Genomic DNA, 19,813 nt, shown 5'->3' on the forward strand with positions numbered 1-19,813 from the left:
TTTTATTTCTAACATGGTAAATATCTATAAACAATATCCATATAAATAAAAACTCTTTGGACAGATCCTTAATCATTTTTAATAGTATAAAGGGATACTAAAAAACAAAAGTTTGAGAACCATTAGATATACTAACAGCATATTTTTCAAAGAAAGACTGAACAAATAAGTTATTTTGATTATTATAAATACCCAAATTAACTATAAAGAACATATTAACTAAAGAAAGATATTATCTGCATCCAAAGAAAGAACTGATAGAAGTATGTATAGAATAATTATATAAATCATAGAATAATTTTACATATTTATATATGGAATAATTATATATAATTTATGAAATATACATAATTATATATATAAATACATAAAATGGCTTTCAGTAAACACAAAGAGTTCTCTCTGGGTCTCTCTCACATATACTGTTCTCTCTCCCTTTCTCTCTCTCTCCCCTTCTCCACCTACACATACCCACACACACCCCTACCTATTTGTGTGTAATGGTAACTATTTCTAAGTGGGAGTAGGGAAGAAGAAAAAGAATTTTACATGATATTTTTAAAGTGCATTTGAAAAGAATAGCAAGTTGTGCACAGTAGATTTGCAGTTTCATGTGCAAATCATATTTTTTAAATTGAATTATATTATGGATATTCTTGCTTTATTCCATAAATTAAAAATAAAATGTAATAATAAAAAAATAAAGAAATGGTGATAATCAGAATAAAAAAGGGGGGGAAAGGAAACTGGATTCAAGATTAACATGGGCAAGATTTCACTATAGAATTGTAAATAAATAAATTGTACTTTGAAGAAATAGCACATTATGTCACTGCTGCTGCCAAACTGTCAATGACTTTTTCCTATTGGAACATATTGAAAAGCTTTCTGATAGCTTTGGCTTTTATTGTAAAAGTTTTTAGGAAAAAATATGATGGGAAGTTCCATAAACTTATTTATTGTTTTATACTCTTAAATAAAAGTTATTTTTCCGCCTTTAAGTGATGTTTATAGTGTTTGTATTCTGAGTAATGAAGCATCATGTGGTAACTAGAAACTTAAAGCATTATTTGACACATTCTTTGTGATTATAACAGGACTTCCTGTAATAGAATTCGGCCTTCGTTGCTCTTAAGCACAAGACCCAAATCTTAGCTTGACATTTAATTGATTAACTAGGGAGTGTATTTTTAAAATTTGCTTTGTATTCCCACAGCTCCTCCTCTAGACTATGGTCTTTGCTAGACCTGAAATAACAAGTTTGTTCTCTGGACTTATTTGAAGGGAGTATGTCATATGAGAAGACTCATTTCTTTTGTATTAACCCTGAAGTCTGTAATATAATGCAACCAAGTTAAACTTTAATCTGAAGTCTGTTGGTTTTGTTCATACTGCCTTTTCTTTTTTCTTTTTCTTTTGCTCTCTCAAGCAAATCTTCCTTCTCATTCTCCTTGGGGATGTCAAGTATACTTTTCATTCTCCTAGTTTTCCTTTGTCCCTCATGTTGCTGTTGCCAAATGGCCTTCCCTACGAGCAGAGTGATGAAATTGGGTTTCACTAGGAATTATTTCCCTATTTTCTCACTCATAAGCAACTGGATAGAGATAATATGAATCTGTATTGTTTTTTTTTTTTTTTTCTATTTCTGTCTATTTATCTATTCATCTTTTTTTTTTTTAATTTAATAGCCTTTAATTTACAGGATATATACATGGGTAACTTTACAGCATTAACAATTGCCAAACCTCTTGTTCCAATTTTTCACCTCTTACCCCCCCCCCCCCTCCCCTAGATGGCAGGATGACCAGTAGATGTTAAATATATTAAAATATAAATTAGATACACAATAAGTATACATGACCAAAACGTTATTTTGCTGTACAAAAAGAATCAGACTCTGAAATATTGTACAATTAGCTTGTGAAGGAAATCAAAAATGCAGGTGTGCATAAATATAGGGATTGGGAATTCAATGTAATGGTTTTTAGTCATCTCCCAGAGTTCTTTTTCTGGGTATAGCTAGTTCAGTTCATTACTGCTCCATTAGAAATGATTTGGTTGATCTCGTTGCTGAGGATGGCCTGATCCATCAGAACTGGTCATCATCTAGTATTGTTGTTGAAGTATATAATTGATCTCCTGGTCCTGCTCATTTCACTCAGCATCAGTTCGTGTAAGTCTCTCCAGGCCTTTCTGAAATCATCCTGTTGGTCATTTCTTACAGAACAGTAATAATGAATCTGTATTGTTAAAGGCCACACAGATACTGTGTTTAGGAATGATTTTTGGAAGTAATTTACAATTTTAATTGTCCTTTTCCTAACTACAAATGAATAAAAGTTTTTTTTTTTTATCTTTACTCTTCAAAAAAGAAGAAGTAGAAAGGATGAGTAATTATTTATAGGCAAAGAAAGGGAAGGAAGGAAATGGTCAAAAAACTATGACCAGTTTCATGAGTAACACTCAGTGCGGAAACTCCCTCCCACAGAAACAGACCTGCACTCCATCTATGACACTGAGAATTGTTTCGGGCACTTAGAGGTTAATTGACTTGCCCTTTCTTTTGCATCTTAGGTGAATCTGTGGCTCAGGTTCAGAACTTTACAGGTCACTGTTTTCTGCCAGTGGTTGGTTTCAATTCCACAACATTATGCCCCTGGGCTGAGTACCTCTTGGTCAAGAGTCCCCATCTCCCCTTTCAGCTCCCTTCTGTGTTTTGTCTTCCTCCTCCTAAGTTTCTTCTGGACAGGTTGTCCACTGCATTGGGATGACTTTTGTCATGTCACTGGACTTCAATGAATCTGGAAGAGAGAGCAAGGTTGATGACTTTGTGCAATTCTATTCCACTTAAAATCAATTCATTCAAAATTCAAGGCATCACTCTATGATGTCATTGGTCTTCTTCGAAAGGAAAGACAAACAACATATCATAACTTGATCAGCCATTGCCCCATTGATAGATACTCTTGAGTTTCTACTTTGTCATGAAGTGAAATTTGAACCCAGATCTTCCTAACTCTAAGCATAGGACTCTCCTACTCTATACTGCCTCTTTGCCTGCAATAGGTACTTAATAATTACTTTAATTGAATTGAGGGCATAATCTTCAGTGTATCTCTCCCTCTCATTTTGAGTCTATTTTAATAACAGATTCTATGCAAAGGAGATATTTCCATTTAGAAAGGATACTAGTGCAGTGCCAGACCTAAAACTCTTATTATAAAGCAGCAATCATCAAAAACATGGTACATCTAAGAAATAAGAGTGGTGGATCAATGGAATAGGTTAGATACACATGATACAATAATGACTATGGTAATCTAGTGTTTGATAAACCTCAAAACTTTAATCTAGTGTTAGATAAACCTCAAAACTCCAACTTCTGGGATAAGAAATCAGTATTTTAAAAAATTGCTGGGAAAACTGTCAAAACTTGGCATAGACCTGTTACGTCTTCACACCCCATATAAAAATAAGGTCAAAATGGATATATGATTTAGGGATAAAGAGTGATACTAGGAGCAAATTAGGAGAGCAAGTGATCTGTCAGATCTTTGGAGAAGGGAGGAATTTCTGGCCAAAGAAGAACTAGAGAACATTATGAAATACAAAATGGACAACTTTGACTACATTAAATTAAAAAGGCTTTGCATAAAACCAATATAGCCAAGATTAAAAGAGAAGCAAAAAGCTGGGAAAAAATTTTTACAGCCAGTGTTTCTGACAAAGACCTCATTTCTAAAATATGTAAAGAACTGAGTCAAACTCATAAGAATACAAGTCATTCCCCAATTGATAAATGATCAGAGGATATGAACAATTTTCAGATAAAGAAATTAAAGGAATCAATAATTTATATGCTTGGAGAAATGCAAATTTGAAAAACTCTGAAGTATCAACTCATACCTCTCGGATTGGCTAAGGTAACAGGAAAAAATAATATTGGAGGGGATCTGGAAAAACTAGGACACTAATGCATTATTGATGGACTTATGAAATGATCCAACCATTCTGGAGAGCAATTTGGAACTATGCTATAAAACTGTGCACACCCTTTGATCCAGCAGCACTACTACTAGGTCTGTATCTTAAAGAAGTCAAAGAGGGAAAAGGACATGTGCAAAAAATGTTTGTAGCAGCTCTTTTTGTGGTAGCAAAGAATTGGAAAATAAGGCGTTACACAGCAATTGAGGAATGGTTGAATAAGTTATGGTGTATGAAAGTAATAAAATATTATTGTTCATAAAATGATGAATAAGCTGACTTTAGAAATCTGGAAAGATTTACGTGAAATGATGCTGAGTGAAACAAGTAGAACCAAGAAAACATTGTACACAGCAACAACAAGACTGTGATGATCAATTATGATAGACTTGGTTCTTCTCAGTGGCTCAATGATCCAAGGCAATCCCAATAAACTTTGGATGGAAAATGCTATCTACATCCAGAGAGAAAATATGGAGACAATGTAAATCAACACTATGTTCACTTTTTTTCTTTTTCTTCTGTCTTTTCTCTTGTGGTTTCCCACTTTTGTTCTGATTTTTTTCTCTCAATGTGATTCATAAGGAAATATATTAAAAAGTATACATATATAACAAAATGATGGGTTTTTTTTACATGTAACTGGGAAAAATAAAAAAGTGCTAGTGCAAAGGGCAGCATAAATGGAAATGTAAACTTGTGATTTTTTCCCCAAGCATTTAAGGCTTTTTTCTCTAGTAAAAATTTAGTTAAAAATACTGAAGAGCCATATAACTTGCCATGTCAAATAATTGAAATTATCTTGAGATCATTTTTTCCAAGAATTGAGTTAAAAATTGTAGGTCAGGGTGAATTGATGCTGCTTATGTCCTTGGTCCTCAACCCTCTTTCTTTTTTTCATTTTAAAATAATAGTTAACAATTATGTGTTGTCATGCAGTCATTTCAGTCTTTTCATGACCGCATTTAGGGTCTTCTTCCCCAGAGTCATACAGTGAGAAATATCTGAGGTCAGATTTGAACTCACCTTCCTGACTCTAGGTCTTTTATTCACTGTGCCCTATAGTTGCCCCTATATACATATACATACACATAGCTATCACTGTTTCTTCCTGAAGACTGCTGCTTGCCTTCCCCATTTCTCAATTTCTGCTCCCCCCAAGGCTCCCTTATAACCATTATAATCCAAAAAAACTGATCAACAACAAATGTATGCCTCTTTCCACACTTCGCATCTGCCACCGGTCTGCTGAGTGAAAGAAGGCTTGCTTAGCTACCAGACTTTAAATACAGTTTTACTGAATGGGGAGAGAGTTCTGAAGTCTTTCATCTCCCCCTTTTTTTAACCACCAGGTGTCACAGTTGAGTAAAGTTGGAAATGGGAAAATGAGAGAGATTTCCCCTGGCCTTTCTCAACTTCAGTGTGCTTCTTAACCATAACTTTTTCTTGGTGTCTATACCAATTCCGAGTAACCAGAAGCCTCTGAATTAAGCAAGAAAACATTGAGGAAGCAAAATTTGCCTAAGTCATCAGCCTCTTTATACTAGTCTTTATTCATTACTCACTATGCCAGAGGGATAATTGGTCCTGAGGCACACTACTTACTTTCCCTTGGTATTAAAAATTATAAGAATTATTAATAAAAAAAGATCACCTGATTTTTCTTGTGCAACATGGTAAATGTGGAAATATGTATAGAAGAATTGCACATATTTAACATTATTGGATTGCTTGCCATCTAGGATAGGGAAGTGGAGGGGAAAGAGGAAGAAAAACTCCAAACATAGGGTTTCAGGGAAGTGAATGTTGAAAATTATCTTTGTATGTATTTTGAAAATTAAAAGCTATTATTAAAAATTTTAAAAAGTAAAAATAAAAATAATCACTGCCATATAATTCTCTCAGTATTGTGGCATAGAATCCCCAAGTTAGGATAAAAAGACCCCTGACTATTTTAGACTGAAGTTAAACTATTTAGTTTTAAGTATAAAAAACCATTCACTACCTTCCTCTGTTTAAGCAGGCTGTTAAGGCAGAGGGGTAGCACAATGAAGACAGTGCCAGGCCTGAAGTTGGAGCCAGAAAGATCCAAGTTCAAATTTTCTCTCAGATATTTATAATTTGGGTGACCCTGGGCAAGTCACTTAACCCCATTTGCCTTAGTTTCCTCATTTGTAAAATGAGCTGGAGAAGGAAATGGTAAACCACTCTAGTATCTCTCCAAAAAAAAAAAAAAAAAACCAACAAACCTAAATGAGGGCAAGAAGAGACAGATGCAACTGAAAATGATTGATAACATGAATCATATAGCTTGAAGTGCTATGACTAGTCATAGTTTTTATATCAAAAGTAAGAACAACTACAATAAAAGAGTTGGGAGGGTAGGGGAAAAGGCAAGGAGATTATATCTTCACTTCCCTAGAATGATTTCAACACTAGTCTGAGCAGGGAAGGGCTCTAGTGCATTCCAGTTTTAGTTTCCTTTCAAACAAGTAATTATCATAATGCTACACCATGCTTATTCCTTTATTCCTTCCTGATTTCTTACCCCCTTATCTCAGCTCAGAACTCTATTCTGAAAGACAAAATGCTCATTCTCATGATCACAGCCCCAGAAATTCTATTGCAACCTATGGAATTTAACTCCTTTTTAAGCATTTCTCAGTGTCCTAGAGAAGCTTGGTTTACACTTCAATTATGATAATTTAAATTATTCTCCTTGTTTTGTTAACTTTATATCAGATCATATAATTTTTCCCAAGTTACTCTCAATTCTTCATATTTATCATTTCCAGTAGTATAATAATATTCTATTACATCCATATACCATAATTTGTTCAGTCATTCCCTAATTAATGAGCACCAATTTTCCTATTAATTCTTTGCTACTACAAAAAAATGCTTCTTGGAATATTTTTGTACATATAAAACCTTTCCCTCTGTTTTCTTTTTAAGCTCCTGAGATATTCCTAGCATTGATACCTCTGGGTCAAAGTATAATTCCAAATTTAGTATAAATTGTTCTCCAGAATGATTGGGCCAATTTATAACTTCAACAGTGCAAACCAAACCCCTGACTCTTATCAACTTCTGTATCCTTGTCTGAGGTGAAACCTCAAAATTCCTTAAATTTGCATTTCTCTCATTATTAATGACTTGGAGCATTCTTTCTTATAGTTTTGGATAGTTGGCATTTCTTCTTTTGAGAATACCATTTGACCATTTATCTTCAGTTTTACTGCACACTGGTTCTGTAATTTACAGGTATCATTTGTGATTTACACTCATCATTTCCACTTATATCACTTAGCCTTCCTCAGAGCAAGTTTAGTCTTTTTTGTCCACAAGCCTGATCCCTTTCTTACTTCTCTATCAATGGCATCACTATTTTCCTGGCTTCAAAACCTTCCATCTAATCATTTACCAACTCCTATTGATTCTCCTGTATTTATACTAGATGCACATTTTTCAGAGCTGCCAAATATATGCTCATCCACAGCCTACCTTGGCTCTCTGTTTTCTCCAAGCTTCTTTAAAATCTACTAGATCCCACTGATAACAGACTAATTGATTTATTAACCCACAAGGTCATGTGATGCATAATTTGGCCACTGGGTGGTGGCTAATTTAGCCATTGGCCAAAATGGGGATCTCAGTTCCATTAAGCAACAGATCCCTTTCTATCCCACCCACACATGGTTGTGCAGGTTTAATCTTGTCTCATCCAATTTTTAAAATATTTTGATCACTTTACTTCAATGTAATTGGTTTCCTTTGCAATCCTATTCATGTTGTTTTATGCATTTTAAAATATTATTTTGAGAAAGGGCCCACAGACTTCATCAGACCGTCAAAAGAAATCCATGATATAAAAAAGGTTCAGCAACAAGATTGTATGATAATCAATTCTGATGGATGTAGCTCTTTTCAACAGTGACGTGATTCAGGCCAATTTCAATAGACTTGTGATGGAGAGAGCCATCTGCACCCAGAGAGAGGGCTGTGGGGATTTAATATGAATTACAACATAGTATTTTCACTTTTTTGTTGTTGTTTGCTTGCATTTTGTTTTCTTTCTCATTTTTCCCCTTTTTGATCTGATTTTTCTTGTGCAGCATGATAATTGTGGAAATATGTATAGAAGAATTTTGTTTAACATATATTGGATTATTTGCTGTCTAGGGAAGGGAGGTAGGGAAAGGGAAGGAGAAAAATTTGGAACACCAGATTTTCAAGATTGAATGTTGAAAACTGGTTCAGAACCCCTAATCTATGGGAAAATAAAAATTTAATATTGTTCCAGATTTTGAGAATTATAGAAATTATTATATGGTTTATGTCTCCCCAACACATACACTGGCTGCTCCATTGAGTAAAGTGTGGGAAATTCCTTTCAGCGTAAACAATCAATACTCTGCATTTCATGCCAGCTCACAATCCCCACTCTGTCCTCATACATTTTTATTGTACTGGAAAAATGAGCAAGATGCTTGTAAAAGCTACTCTGTGGATATAGTTAGCCTCATCATCTGTCATTTTTCTGACCAAATTGGAGAAGCTGAAGAATACTTCCTGCATTCCATGAGTGGTTAAAGAGTAAATAACCTATACAAGATACTTTGAAGATTTGTGAACTACTGGGTTTATTTTGTTTTGTTTTTTAGGCAGAGGGGTTAAGTGACATGTCCATGGTTTTTATTTAGTACATACTTGTTGAATGTGATTGGGTTATTAACATTGTCTGTTGCTTGATTTAATTTGACTAGAGTTGTTTTCAAGGGAAATGATTTATTCCAGTTCCCATTTCATCAGGAGGCCCTTCCACTAAGAGGCTACCTATTTGAGCCCAAAGTTATGAAAATAATGCTGCTTTAACTTTGACTTGAAGAGTTGATCTAGACAGCAGGGGGCATCATCAGCTAGCATTCAACTTACAGATGGAAAGCAGACAAGCAGCCTCAGGATACCCATTATCACCATTATTTTTCAATATTATATTAGAAATGTTAATAATAAAAGCAATAAAAGAAGAAAAAGAAATTGAAGGAATTAGATGATAGGATGATATATTTGCAAAATCCTATAGATTCATTAAAAATTTGTTGAAACAAATAATTTTAGCAAAATAGCAGGGCATAAGAGAAGCCCACATAAATCATCAGTATTTCTATATGTTACCAACAAAGCTTGGCAAGAAATGATTTTATCAATTACATTAAATTAAAAAGTAGTTGTACAAATAAGATCAAAGTTACCAAGATTTAGAAAGAAAGCAGAAAATTGGGAAAAAAATTCTTGGATTTGCCTCATATCTCATTTATATAGAGAATCAAATTTATAATGAGTCATTCCCCAATTGCTGTGAACAAGTAGTTTTTGAAAGAATAAATCAACTTTATATTATAATCATATGAAAATTTATTCTAAATCATTATTGTTTAGATAAATGCAAATTAAAACAATTTTGAGATATCTCATATCTACCAGACTGGCTAAAATGAAAGACATGACAATTAATAAATTCTGGAGAGGATATGGGAAAATTGGGACAGTAATACTGTTGATGAAACTGTGGATTGATACAACCATTTTGGAGAGCAATTTGGAGTTATTTCCAAAGAGTTATAAAGCAACATATGACTTTGGACCTAGCAGTATCATTGTTAGTTCTGTTTTGCAGGATGATCAGGGAAAAAGGAAAAGAATCTATTAGTTGTTTAAAGCCACTCTCTCTGTGGTAGCAAAGAAGTGGAATAAATTGGAAAAGCAAAACCGAGAAAACATTGTATACAGTCACAGTAATATTGTTCAAAGAGTAACTAAATAACTAAGGTATTCTGAGTAATATTCCTATCATCTAAGATGAAGAAAAATATTATCCACATTCAGAGAAAGAATTGATATATGGAAATATGTATATGGTTCCACAGATAGTTCTATATTACATGTTGGCTTTCTTTAATGTGATATTGGGGGGGGGGGAAACAAATTAGAATACAAAATATAACAAAAATAAAAATGAAAAAAAGGGAAAATGTTCCATGATCTTTTGGCTATAATGGCAAAACAGATGGTCACGTTTCTTCTTTAATGTCATTTGCACTGATTAAATTGGATCAGTTTTTGACATCGAGTCATTTTATGGGAAGCTAGTTGGCAACCTAGTCTACATATACATCTGTTCTCATGACCATTGTAGTCTGACAATATCACTTCCCTGTTTAAGGAATTACACTAACTCCCTGTTGACTCTAGGATCAAATAGACTCCTGGACTTGGCATTTAAAGTCTTGTATAACTTGGCTACAATCTAGCTGCTCAGTTTTTATTTTGTTTCTGTTTTCTCTGCCAAGGAGAATAACTCTGGCACTGGAAATTACAGGACAAAAATGACTAAAAGGGAGTTGATAACCAAGCTAGGTAAGGAAATAGCAAGAAAGCACTGTTGCCTTTGATGAATTCAAGTGGCCCAGATGAACTATATATCTTCAGATATTGAAGAATTAGCAAGTATAATTGCTGAGCCACTATCAGTAATATCTGGGAGATCTTGGGAAACTGAAAGCTTGGAGGTAAGAAAATATCTTGATTTTCAGAAAGAGAGATGAGAACAGGGTCTGAAAACTGTGGGGTTGATTTTGATTCCTGGAAAAATTCTAGGGGAGATCATTAAAAGTATGGTCAGTATTCATCTAGAAAAGGAAACAATGGTCATGAAGAGTCAACATGACTTTATTAAATAACAGATTATGCTAGATTAACCTCATTTCCTTTTTCTTTCTTTCTTTCTTTTTTTTTTTTTTTTGATGGGATTACTAAATTAGCAAATGATAGCGTTACTTTGTAATTTACCTTGAATGGATTTTAATCAGCCTTTTGATAACTTATCTCCTATTATTCTGGCAGGAAATTTAGAGAGATGTGGATTAGACACTATTACAGTTAAAAGGAGACAGAACTGGCTGACAATTCAAAGAACCTAATTGTACAATATTTCAGAGTCTGATTCTTTTTGTACAGCAAAATAACGGTTTGGTCATGTATACTTATTGTGTATCTAATTTATATTTTAATATATTAAACATCTACTGGTCATCCTGCCATCTGGGGGAGGGAGTGGGGGCTAAGAGGTGAAAAATTGGAACAAGAGGTTTGGCAATTGTTAATGCTGTAAAGTTACCCATGCATATAACCTGTAAATAAAAGGCTATTAAATTAAAAAAAAAAAAAAAAAAAGGAGACAGAACTGGCTGACAATTCAAAGAACCATTTGAATGGTGGCAAGAAGTCACCAGGGGAACTCCCCTAGGATCTGTGCTTGTGTCACTGGCTATCTACTGGAAGTGTTAGGGATAGGGTTCACTATCCAGTTGAGAAGAGAAAAAGAGAATAGGGCAATGAATGGGGATGAAAGATGGAGCACAAGAAGGGGAATTGGAATCCCATTTGTGGGTGCCTTCCATGTATCCAGGAATGGGATCTAGGGTAGCCTGAGGAGAGATAAGTAGCACCTTGCTGGGCTACTAGTACCTCATTTTCTTTTAGGGAATATTAAAAAATAATATTATGTTTATAAGGAACAGAGTCAAATTTACCAAAAAAATAAGATTCATAAATGGTCTATGGATATGAACAGGTGGTTTTGGAAATAAGAAATCAAAATTATATATAGTCATATGAAAAAATCCTCTAAATCCTAATCACAAGAGAAGTGCAAATTAAAACAACTTTGAGCTATCATCTCATATTGTCCATCAGATTGTCTAACCTGATAGAAAAGGAAAATTATGAATACTAGAAGGGGTTTGGGAAAATAGGGAGACTAATGTATTGTTGGTAGAGTTGTGAACTGGTCCAACCATTCTAGAGGGCAATTTGGAACTATGCCCAATGGGTTATAAAACTTTGACCAACAACATCATGTTTAGGTCTGTTTCAAGGAAAAGGATATATAGATACAGAAATATTTGTAGTAGCTCTTTTGTGGTGACAAAAGTTAGGAAACTAAGAAGTGCTAATCATTTGAAGAACTGAGAAACAGTTTGTGATATATGACCCTATTGGAATACTATTGTGCTATAAGAAATGACAAGTAGGATGTTTTCAGAAAAACCTGGGAAGACAAATAAATGAAATGAGAAGAATCAGGAGATCATTATCATAGCAATATTGTGAAGATGATCTACTGTAAAAGACTTGGCTACTCTGATCAATACAATGATCCAAGGCAATTTTGAAGGACTCATGATGAAAAATGTTATTTACCTGCAGAGAGAAAACTGATGAATTCCAAGTGCAGAATGAAGTATAATTTTTTCACTTATTTTTCTTGCTTTTTTGTGACATGCTAATATGGAAATATGGTTTGCATTATTTCAGACATATAATTGATATCATTGCTTGCCTTCTCAGTGGGTGGATGGATGGGTAGAGTGAGGGAAAGAATTTGAGACTAAAATTAAAAAAAAAAAAAAGAAATGTGTCCTGGTCTAAAATCCTTATTCTCATCTGAATGGAAAACTATATCAGTACTTTTAATCAAATTCCAAGAAGGCAATGTACTGTTCTGAAATCAGTTTTTAAAGAAAGACTTAATCAGATTTTGAGGAGGGGATATCTTGATTCCCTGAATTTAAGATGAGAATAGTGCCAAAGCTAAAAAATTTAAAAAGTATTTTGATTCATTTTTCTATAAGAAGCTTTTCCTCATTGTCCTTAATGCTGGTGCCTTTCTTCTGTGATTACCTTCAATTTATTTTGTGTATAGCTTGTTTGTACAGAACTGTTTGCATATTGTTTCTTCCATTCAATTAAAACTTTCTTTGTTTGACTTTTCTATTCTGGATTACTTAGTATAGAGTTTAGCACATAGTAAGTGCTTAATAAATGCTTACTGACCATTCTGCTTTCTCCAGGGATGCACTGACATTGCTATTGCTTTTGTTTTATTTAAGCAAATCAAAATCCCTAAAACTGAGCTTTCTAACTCTGCCTTATTATGGAATTGTGTCTTTTGTATCATGTTTAGTATAAAAATGTAAGTGGGCATGACTTGGGTCAGGGAAACTTTTCAATAAGTAGGGGTTTTCTTTATGGGGATGATGGGGGGGGGGGGAGAACTGTGAAACTGTCCTGACTTTGGAGGGGCGGAACTGTCCTTGAATTCTTGAGAAACTCTCTCTGGAAGAATCCTGCTTCAGGGAATCAAGATAAAGTGGTTTCATTCTGTTATCTTGGTAGGACTAGCTGGACCCTCTGAGTTGAGTCTAGGACCATTCCTATTTAGCCCGAACTTAAGTGGTCTCATTTAGCTGGACATCTGGACCTGATATCTCTATTGAGCTGAAAATTGGCTCAGGACCACTTCCAGTAAGTGATCTCATTCAACCAGAAATCTAGGCCTGGGGGTAGTGACAACATTGAAGGAATCTCATTCAATTAAACCTCAGTCTTAGATTCTTTATAAAAACATGAAATTTTAAACATAATTTGCAGAGATCTAAAAGCAGAAATCATGTCATGCCAAGAGATCTCTCTTTGGCATAGCTGTCTGCCAGGACCCCTGCCCACTGTGAAAACATTTTCTTCTCAGTGTTAATCTCTCTTTATCTCTCTGCCAAGATTTCTCTGCTAGGACTTTTCTCTCTCTGTCAGGACCTTGCCACTGAAGAAGTCAGTCTCCTAGCAAAAGCTGACTTCTCAGTGCCAATAAAACTTCCCTTTTTGCTGTCAAACTTTTTTGACATTGGATCTGCATCAACCAAAGACCAAACTATGAAGATTGGATGTGGATTGAAGCATAATATTTTTTTTTCTTTTTGTTGGTTTGGGTTTTTTCTTTCTCATATTTTTCTCCCTTTTGATCTGATTTTTCTTGCATAACATCACAAACATGTTTTTAAAAATTGCATATAAATATTTAACCTCTATCAGAATGTTTATTATCTTGGGAAGGGGGAGGTGAGAGAGAGAGAAGAGAAAATTTGGAACGCAAAGTTTTACAAAAATGAATGTTGAAAACTATCTTTGCATGTATTTGGAAAATAAAACACGGTTGAATAAATATAAATAAGTAAAGATGCACCAGACTGAAAAAAAATTTCCCATAACTTAAAAAAAAGTCATAAAAAAGTCTATCAGGTGATCAATTCTGATGGATATGACTCTTTCCAATAATGAGATGATTGAGGCCAGTTCCACTGATCTTTTGATATGGAGAGCCATCTACACCTAGAGAAAAGACTGTGGAAACTGAGTGTGGATCACAACATAGTATTTTCACTCTTTTTGTTGTGTTTGCTTGCATTTTGTTTTCTTTCTCATTTTTTTTCTCCTTTTTGTTCTGATTTTTTCTTGTGTAACAAGATTATTGTATAAATATGTTATGGGTCAGAACTCTGAACTTGAAACAAAGGATTCCCAGAGACCCTAAAAAAACCTCAATAGAGAACATTACATTTTAGAAAGAACATTACATAAATATATATACATATATTGGATTTAACATACATTGTAACATATTTAATATATTTTGTATTACTTGCCATCTAGGGAAGGGGTTGGGAAGAAGGAGGGGAAAATTTGGAACACAGGATTTGTAAGGATTAATGTTGAAAAATTATCCATGCATATGTTTTGAAAATAAAAAGCTTTAATAAAAAAAATCCCAAAGAGGGCCACAAAGAGTTGGACATGAGTGAAAAATTATATAAAAACTTTATTTCATTTCACATCATTAAAAATTAAGCAAGTATTGTGAAAAAAAATCTATCAGGGACAATCTATTAATATCCAAGCATTTCTGCTGAGACAGACAGACAGAGACCTGATGAGATTAGGGAACCAAATGATTCGATTTCCCAGTCAAGGAACCAAAAGTTATGAAATATAAGAAAGAAAAAACCCAATCAACAAAAAGCAAAAAAAAAAAAAAAATTATGCTTCAATCCACATCCAATCTTCATAGTTCTATTTCTGGATTCAGATGGCATTTTTCATCACAAGTCTAGTGAAATTGCCTTGAATCACTTCATTGTTGAGAAGAACCAAGTCTATCACAGTTGATTATCACATAATTTTGTTGTTATTGTGTACCATGTTTTCTTGGTTCTGCTCACTTCACTTAGTATCAGTTCATGTAAGTCTTTCCAGGCTTCTCTGAAATCTCTGATAGACTTTTGGCTAAAATTTAACGTTGGTTCAGGTCCTCATCATATCTTTCCTGGTTGATCTCAATAGACTTCTAATATGTCTTTCTGCCTTAAATCTCTTACCATTCCATTCCATGTTTTCCCCAATTACCAAAATAACTTTTTGAAAGTACAGATATGATCATATGCTCTCTTTACATCTATATTTCACTAGGATGAAATATAAATTCTTCTTTGGATATTGTAAGGTCTTTAGAACATGATCTCTTCATATCTTTCCAGCTCTGGTATTATGTTATCTATATGATTTGGGGCAAGCCCTTTCCTTGAGGTTTCAGTTACCTTTCTGGAAAATAAAAGGTTGAACTAAGTGGGTTTTCATCTCCTCTGAAGGTCTAAACCTATGATCCTGAGTACAAAAACGTTGAAATGAGAAGAGACAAACCATGTTTTCTTTCTTTTTTTAAAAGTTTATTTTTAATATATGTTGTTTTATGAATTATGTTGAGAGAGAAAAATCAGAGTAAAAGGGAAATACCATAGGAGAGAGAAAAAAAAAAACAGAAAAAAGAAGTGAGCATAGCATGTGTTGATTTACATTCAGTCTCCTTATTTCTTTCTCTGGTTGCAGATGACATTTTCTGTCCAAAGTCTATTGGGATTGCTTTGGATCACTAACCTACTAAGAAGAATCAAACCTTTCATAGCTGATCATCACATATTCTTGCTGTTATTGTGTACAATGTATTCTTGATTCTGCTTGTTTCATAGCTTTTTATTTTCAAAATATATGCAGATAGTTTTCAACATTCACCTTTGTGAAACCTTGTGTTCCAAATTTTTCTTCCTCTTCCTCCCATCTCCTCTCCTAGACAGCAAGTAAACATGCACAATTCTTTTAAACATATTTTCACATTTATCATGCTGCACAAGAAAAATCAGAAAAAAAATGAGCAAGAAAAAAAAAAAAAACAAAGCAAACAACAACAAAAGGTGAAACTACTGTTGTGATCCAAATTTCAGTCCCCATGGTCCTCTTTCTGCATGCAGATAGTTCTCTCCATCATAAGTCTAATGAAATGGGCCTGAATCATCTTATTGTGGAATAGAGCCAAGTCCATCAGAGTGGATCATCACATAATCTTGTTGCTGTGTTCAATGTTCTCTTGGTTCTGCTTACTTCACTTAGCATCAGTTCATTTAAGTCTCTCCAGGCCTTTCTGAAATCATCCTCCTGATTGTTCCTTATAGGGCTGCTACAAACATTTTTGAACACGTGGGTCTCTTTCCCTCCTTTAGTATCTCTTTGGGATATAAGCCCAGTAGAGACATTGCTGGATCAAATGGTATGCACAGTTTGATAGCCCTTTGGGCATAGTTCCAAATTGTTCTCCAGAATGGTTGGATCTGTTCAAAACTCTACCAAAAATGTATTAATGTTCCAATTTTCCCACACCCCCTCCAACATTCATTAGTATCTTTCCCTGTCATTTTAGCCAATCTGAGAGGTGTGAGATGGTACCTCACAGTTGTCTTAATTTTGTGGCACATCAAAGTTACTTTAATTTGCATTTCTCTAATCAAAAAGTGATTTAGAACCTTTTTTTCAAATGACTAGCAATGGCTTTTATTTCTTCGTCTAAAAATTGTTCATATTCTTTGACCATTTATCAACTAGAGAATAGCTTGTTATTTTCTTTCTTATGCATGTTATTTTTTTCCCGAGTCTTCACTGTAATACACACGATTAATCATGAAACAAATACTTTTGATACATAGAAAGTGGAATCCTGTCATTTAAATATGTGGAACCTTTCTGATGTTACAGCGAGGAGGTAAGGTTAGACATAAAAAGGAACTTCCCAACTTGGAATGCAATGGAAATGACAGTCTGAGGTCACTGGAAATAGTGACAGAATGAGGAGTGTCTTTCCCTGAAGAGGTCTAGAAGGATAAGGGGAGATACACTGTCCTTGTGGCAGAATTTTTCTAGCCTCTAAGACACCCCCTCCCTTCCTGGGTTGACATTTCTGCCAAAAGGTATAATATCCCTCTTATGGCGATCCTTGATCCTCTATTTTAGTTTTCAGCATTAACATCTGGAGGAGAAAAAAGGAAATAAAAAAGGAAAACAGGAGGTGTGGGGGAAGATAGGAGGTAGGTGATGGGAATCTTGGCTATAATTCCTCATTTCTCTTCCTTTCACAGGCCCAAGCAGCAGGAGAATCCCTGGGCTGTCCAGATGCTGACAACTGGGACGCCTCCGGATCGCTGATTGGCTGTTGTCCCGGTGACGTCATGTTGCGGGTTTTTAAGGCTTGGGGCTCGGAAGCCCTTCGCGGCAGAGCTGACTGAACAGCAGCGCAGACCGATAGTCCAAGTGGGCCCGGGCCCTGAACGGGACCCGGCCCCAGACTGCGAAGGCGCGCTTCCTCGTAGTCGCGGAAGAAAGGTAAGGAGGGGTTGTCATGCTGTTCCGAGCGCCCGGCGTTGGGGAATTCGGGGCGTCGGCGCCGGGGCTGGGGAACTGGAGAATCAGCGGTAGCAGGAGGGTGGGATGGATGACTGGAGGAACGCCGGTAAGATTTACGAGAGAATAAAACTGCTCCAAAACCTTGGCACCCCCGGGTTGGGGAGGGGGATCCTCCTAGTCCTGGGAGTATCCCCTGGTTAGGAGTGGGGAGAAGGCTTCTGGAGGCTGCTCCACGTACGTGCTTAGCGAGGAGGGTCCTAGGGACCCCTCCCCCGGCATCTCATCTCTCCTCACGTCACTCAGTTCTAGTCCCTGTTTTTATTGAAGTTTTGCAGGGTCCTCTTCGAGCAGGGTCCTCTTCGCGCAGCCCTTCTCCATCCCCTCCCCCAGTGGAGCATTCTAAATAGAGCAAACTAAAATTTGCAGCGGAGAAAGAATAAGCTTTTTTTTTTTTTTTTTTTTTTTAAATTGAAGAACGCGGCTGCGGGGAATTTGCTGGGAGGGAGGGAGGGAAGGGAAGGGAAGGGAAGGGAAGACAGGTATGGTGTCTGTGTCTGTCGGCCTACGTGCTATCTTGCATCCCCAGTCACCTCCCTTGTGTTTTTTTCCCTTTCCAGATAATCCAGCTCCGACCTCGTAATCTTGCTAAGAAACTTCCTCTCCATCCCTGCCCTTTGTCATTTGAGAACCAAGATACAAGCTCCCATAACCATGGGAAACCACCTCACAGAGATGGCCCCAAACGCCTCTGTATTCCTGCCCCACTTTCAGGCCTTGCACGTGGTGGTCATCGGACTGGACTCGGCAGGAAAGACTTCCCTACTGTACCGCCTCAAATTCAAGGAGTTTGTTCAGAGCGTACCCACTAAGGGCTTCAATACAGAGAAGATCCGGGTGCCTGTGGGAGGGTCTCGGACTATCACCTTTCAGGTGTGGGATGTAGGAGGGCAGGAAAAATTGCGGCCCCTGTGGCGTTCCTACACTCGGCGAACGGATGGGATGGTGTTTGTAGTGGACTCTACAGAGACGGAGCGGTTGGAGGAGGCTAAAATAGAACTGCACCGCATCAGCCGGGCCTCGGACAACCAAGGAGTGCCGGTGTTGGTTCTGGCCAATAAGCAGGACCAGCCTGGGGCTTTGAGCGCCGCAGAGGTGGAGAAGCGGCTGGCCCTCAAAGAGCTGGCCACCGCCACCCTCACCTACGTCCAGGGCTGCAGTGCTGTGGATGGACTGGGGCTGCAGCCCGGGCTAGAGAGACTTTATGAGATGATTCTTAAACGAAAGAAGGTGTCCTGGACTGGAACTGGGCGAAAAAGGTGGTGAAGCTGGAAACCAATGATAAGCCCATTTATTTTGGGACACTAGGGACCTGTGTGCCCCCTCTACTCTTTTCACTTATGAAGGACCAGGAGCTGCCAGCTTCTGAGAAAAACGGGAACATTGGAAAGGAATCTTCTATGTACTTCGTTTTTGAATGCCTTCTGGGGGTTTAGGATTTTATAATACCACCTTCCCCACTCAATCTCCCATTATGTGAAGTGAAGGCTGATGGAGCTGTGGACTCGCTCAGAATTCAAATGTGACTCTACCTCATCCCTACTTCTACCTTTTTCCTTCTAGGTTTGAAAAAAATCAGGATGATTTTGTGTGGAAAGGGGTGAAGTTTGAAAAATGAACACAAGGTTGAACTTAAACCCCCCCTCCTGAATTTTTAAATTTTTAGTCTATATTTTAGACCCTAAGGGTTTATTTTCTAAGAACTTCAGTTCACAATAAATAGTCTCTATTTTTTTTTATGTGTGTGAAATTCTCAAAGGAAACTTCTTCTACCCTATCCCCAATTCCTCTAGAAAAAGAAAGCCATGTCTGTTCTGTATTATTAATAACAATACTTTTTTTTAAAGGATTTTGTCTGTATTAAGTTATTAAAATAGTGAAACTATGGTCTTGGTAGACTGGTGTCTCCCTTCTACAGTGGATTCTTCTTTCTACACCTTATTTTCCTTCTCCTAAATGCTTACTTCTCTTCCTCCTTTGGCTGTTGTCATAGCTGAACAGTGGATTTATTCAGGGACCCATAGTAAATTAGTAACTCGGAATTTTATTAGCTGGAGCTGACACATGTCACTGACCCTTCCCCTTTCTGACAACTCTTACAAGATTCATTTGGGAGGCAGAATGACATTCCTTCAGGGACTTTCCTTCC

The 19,813-nt window shown here is 36.2% G+C and overlaps 1 protein-coding gene across 1 annotated transcript; it reads left to right on the forward strand.

Moving 5' to 3' along the window:
* Positions 1-17,455: 17,455 nt before the first annotated feature.
* On the forward strand, positions 17,456-19,551 carry ARL4D (ADP ribosylation factor like GTPase 4D). Its single transcript, XM_031966356.1, has 2 exons — positions 17,456-17,586; positions 18,225-19,551. Exon 2 carries the CDS (start codon positions 18,319-18,321, stop codon positions 18,928-18,930), a length of 612 nt encoding a protein of 203 aa, XP_031822216.1. The 5' UTR covers positions 17,456-17,586; positions 18,225-18,318; the 3' UTR covers positions 18,931-19,551.
* Positions 19,552-19,813: the final 262 nt, after the last annotated feature.

This window comes from Sarcophilus harrisii, chromosome 4 (assembly GCF_902635505.1).
Source record: "Sarcophilus harrisii chromosome 4, mSarHar1.11, whole genome shotgun sequence".
In the NCBI taxonomy this organism is placed as follows: domain Eukaryota; kingdom Metazoa; phylum Chordata; class Mammalia; order Dasyuromorphia; family Dasyuridae; genus Sarcophilus; species Sarcophilus harrisii.

Coding starts and splice junctions, on each gene's coding strand:
- ARL4D (XM_031966356.1), top strand. CDS start 18,319: ATGGGAAACCACCTCACAGAGATGGCCCCAAACGCCTCTGTATTCCTG.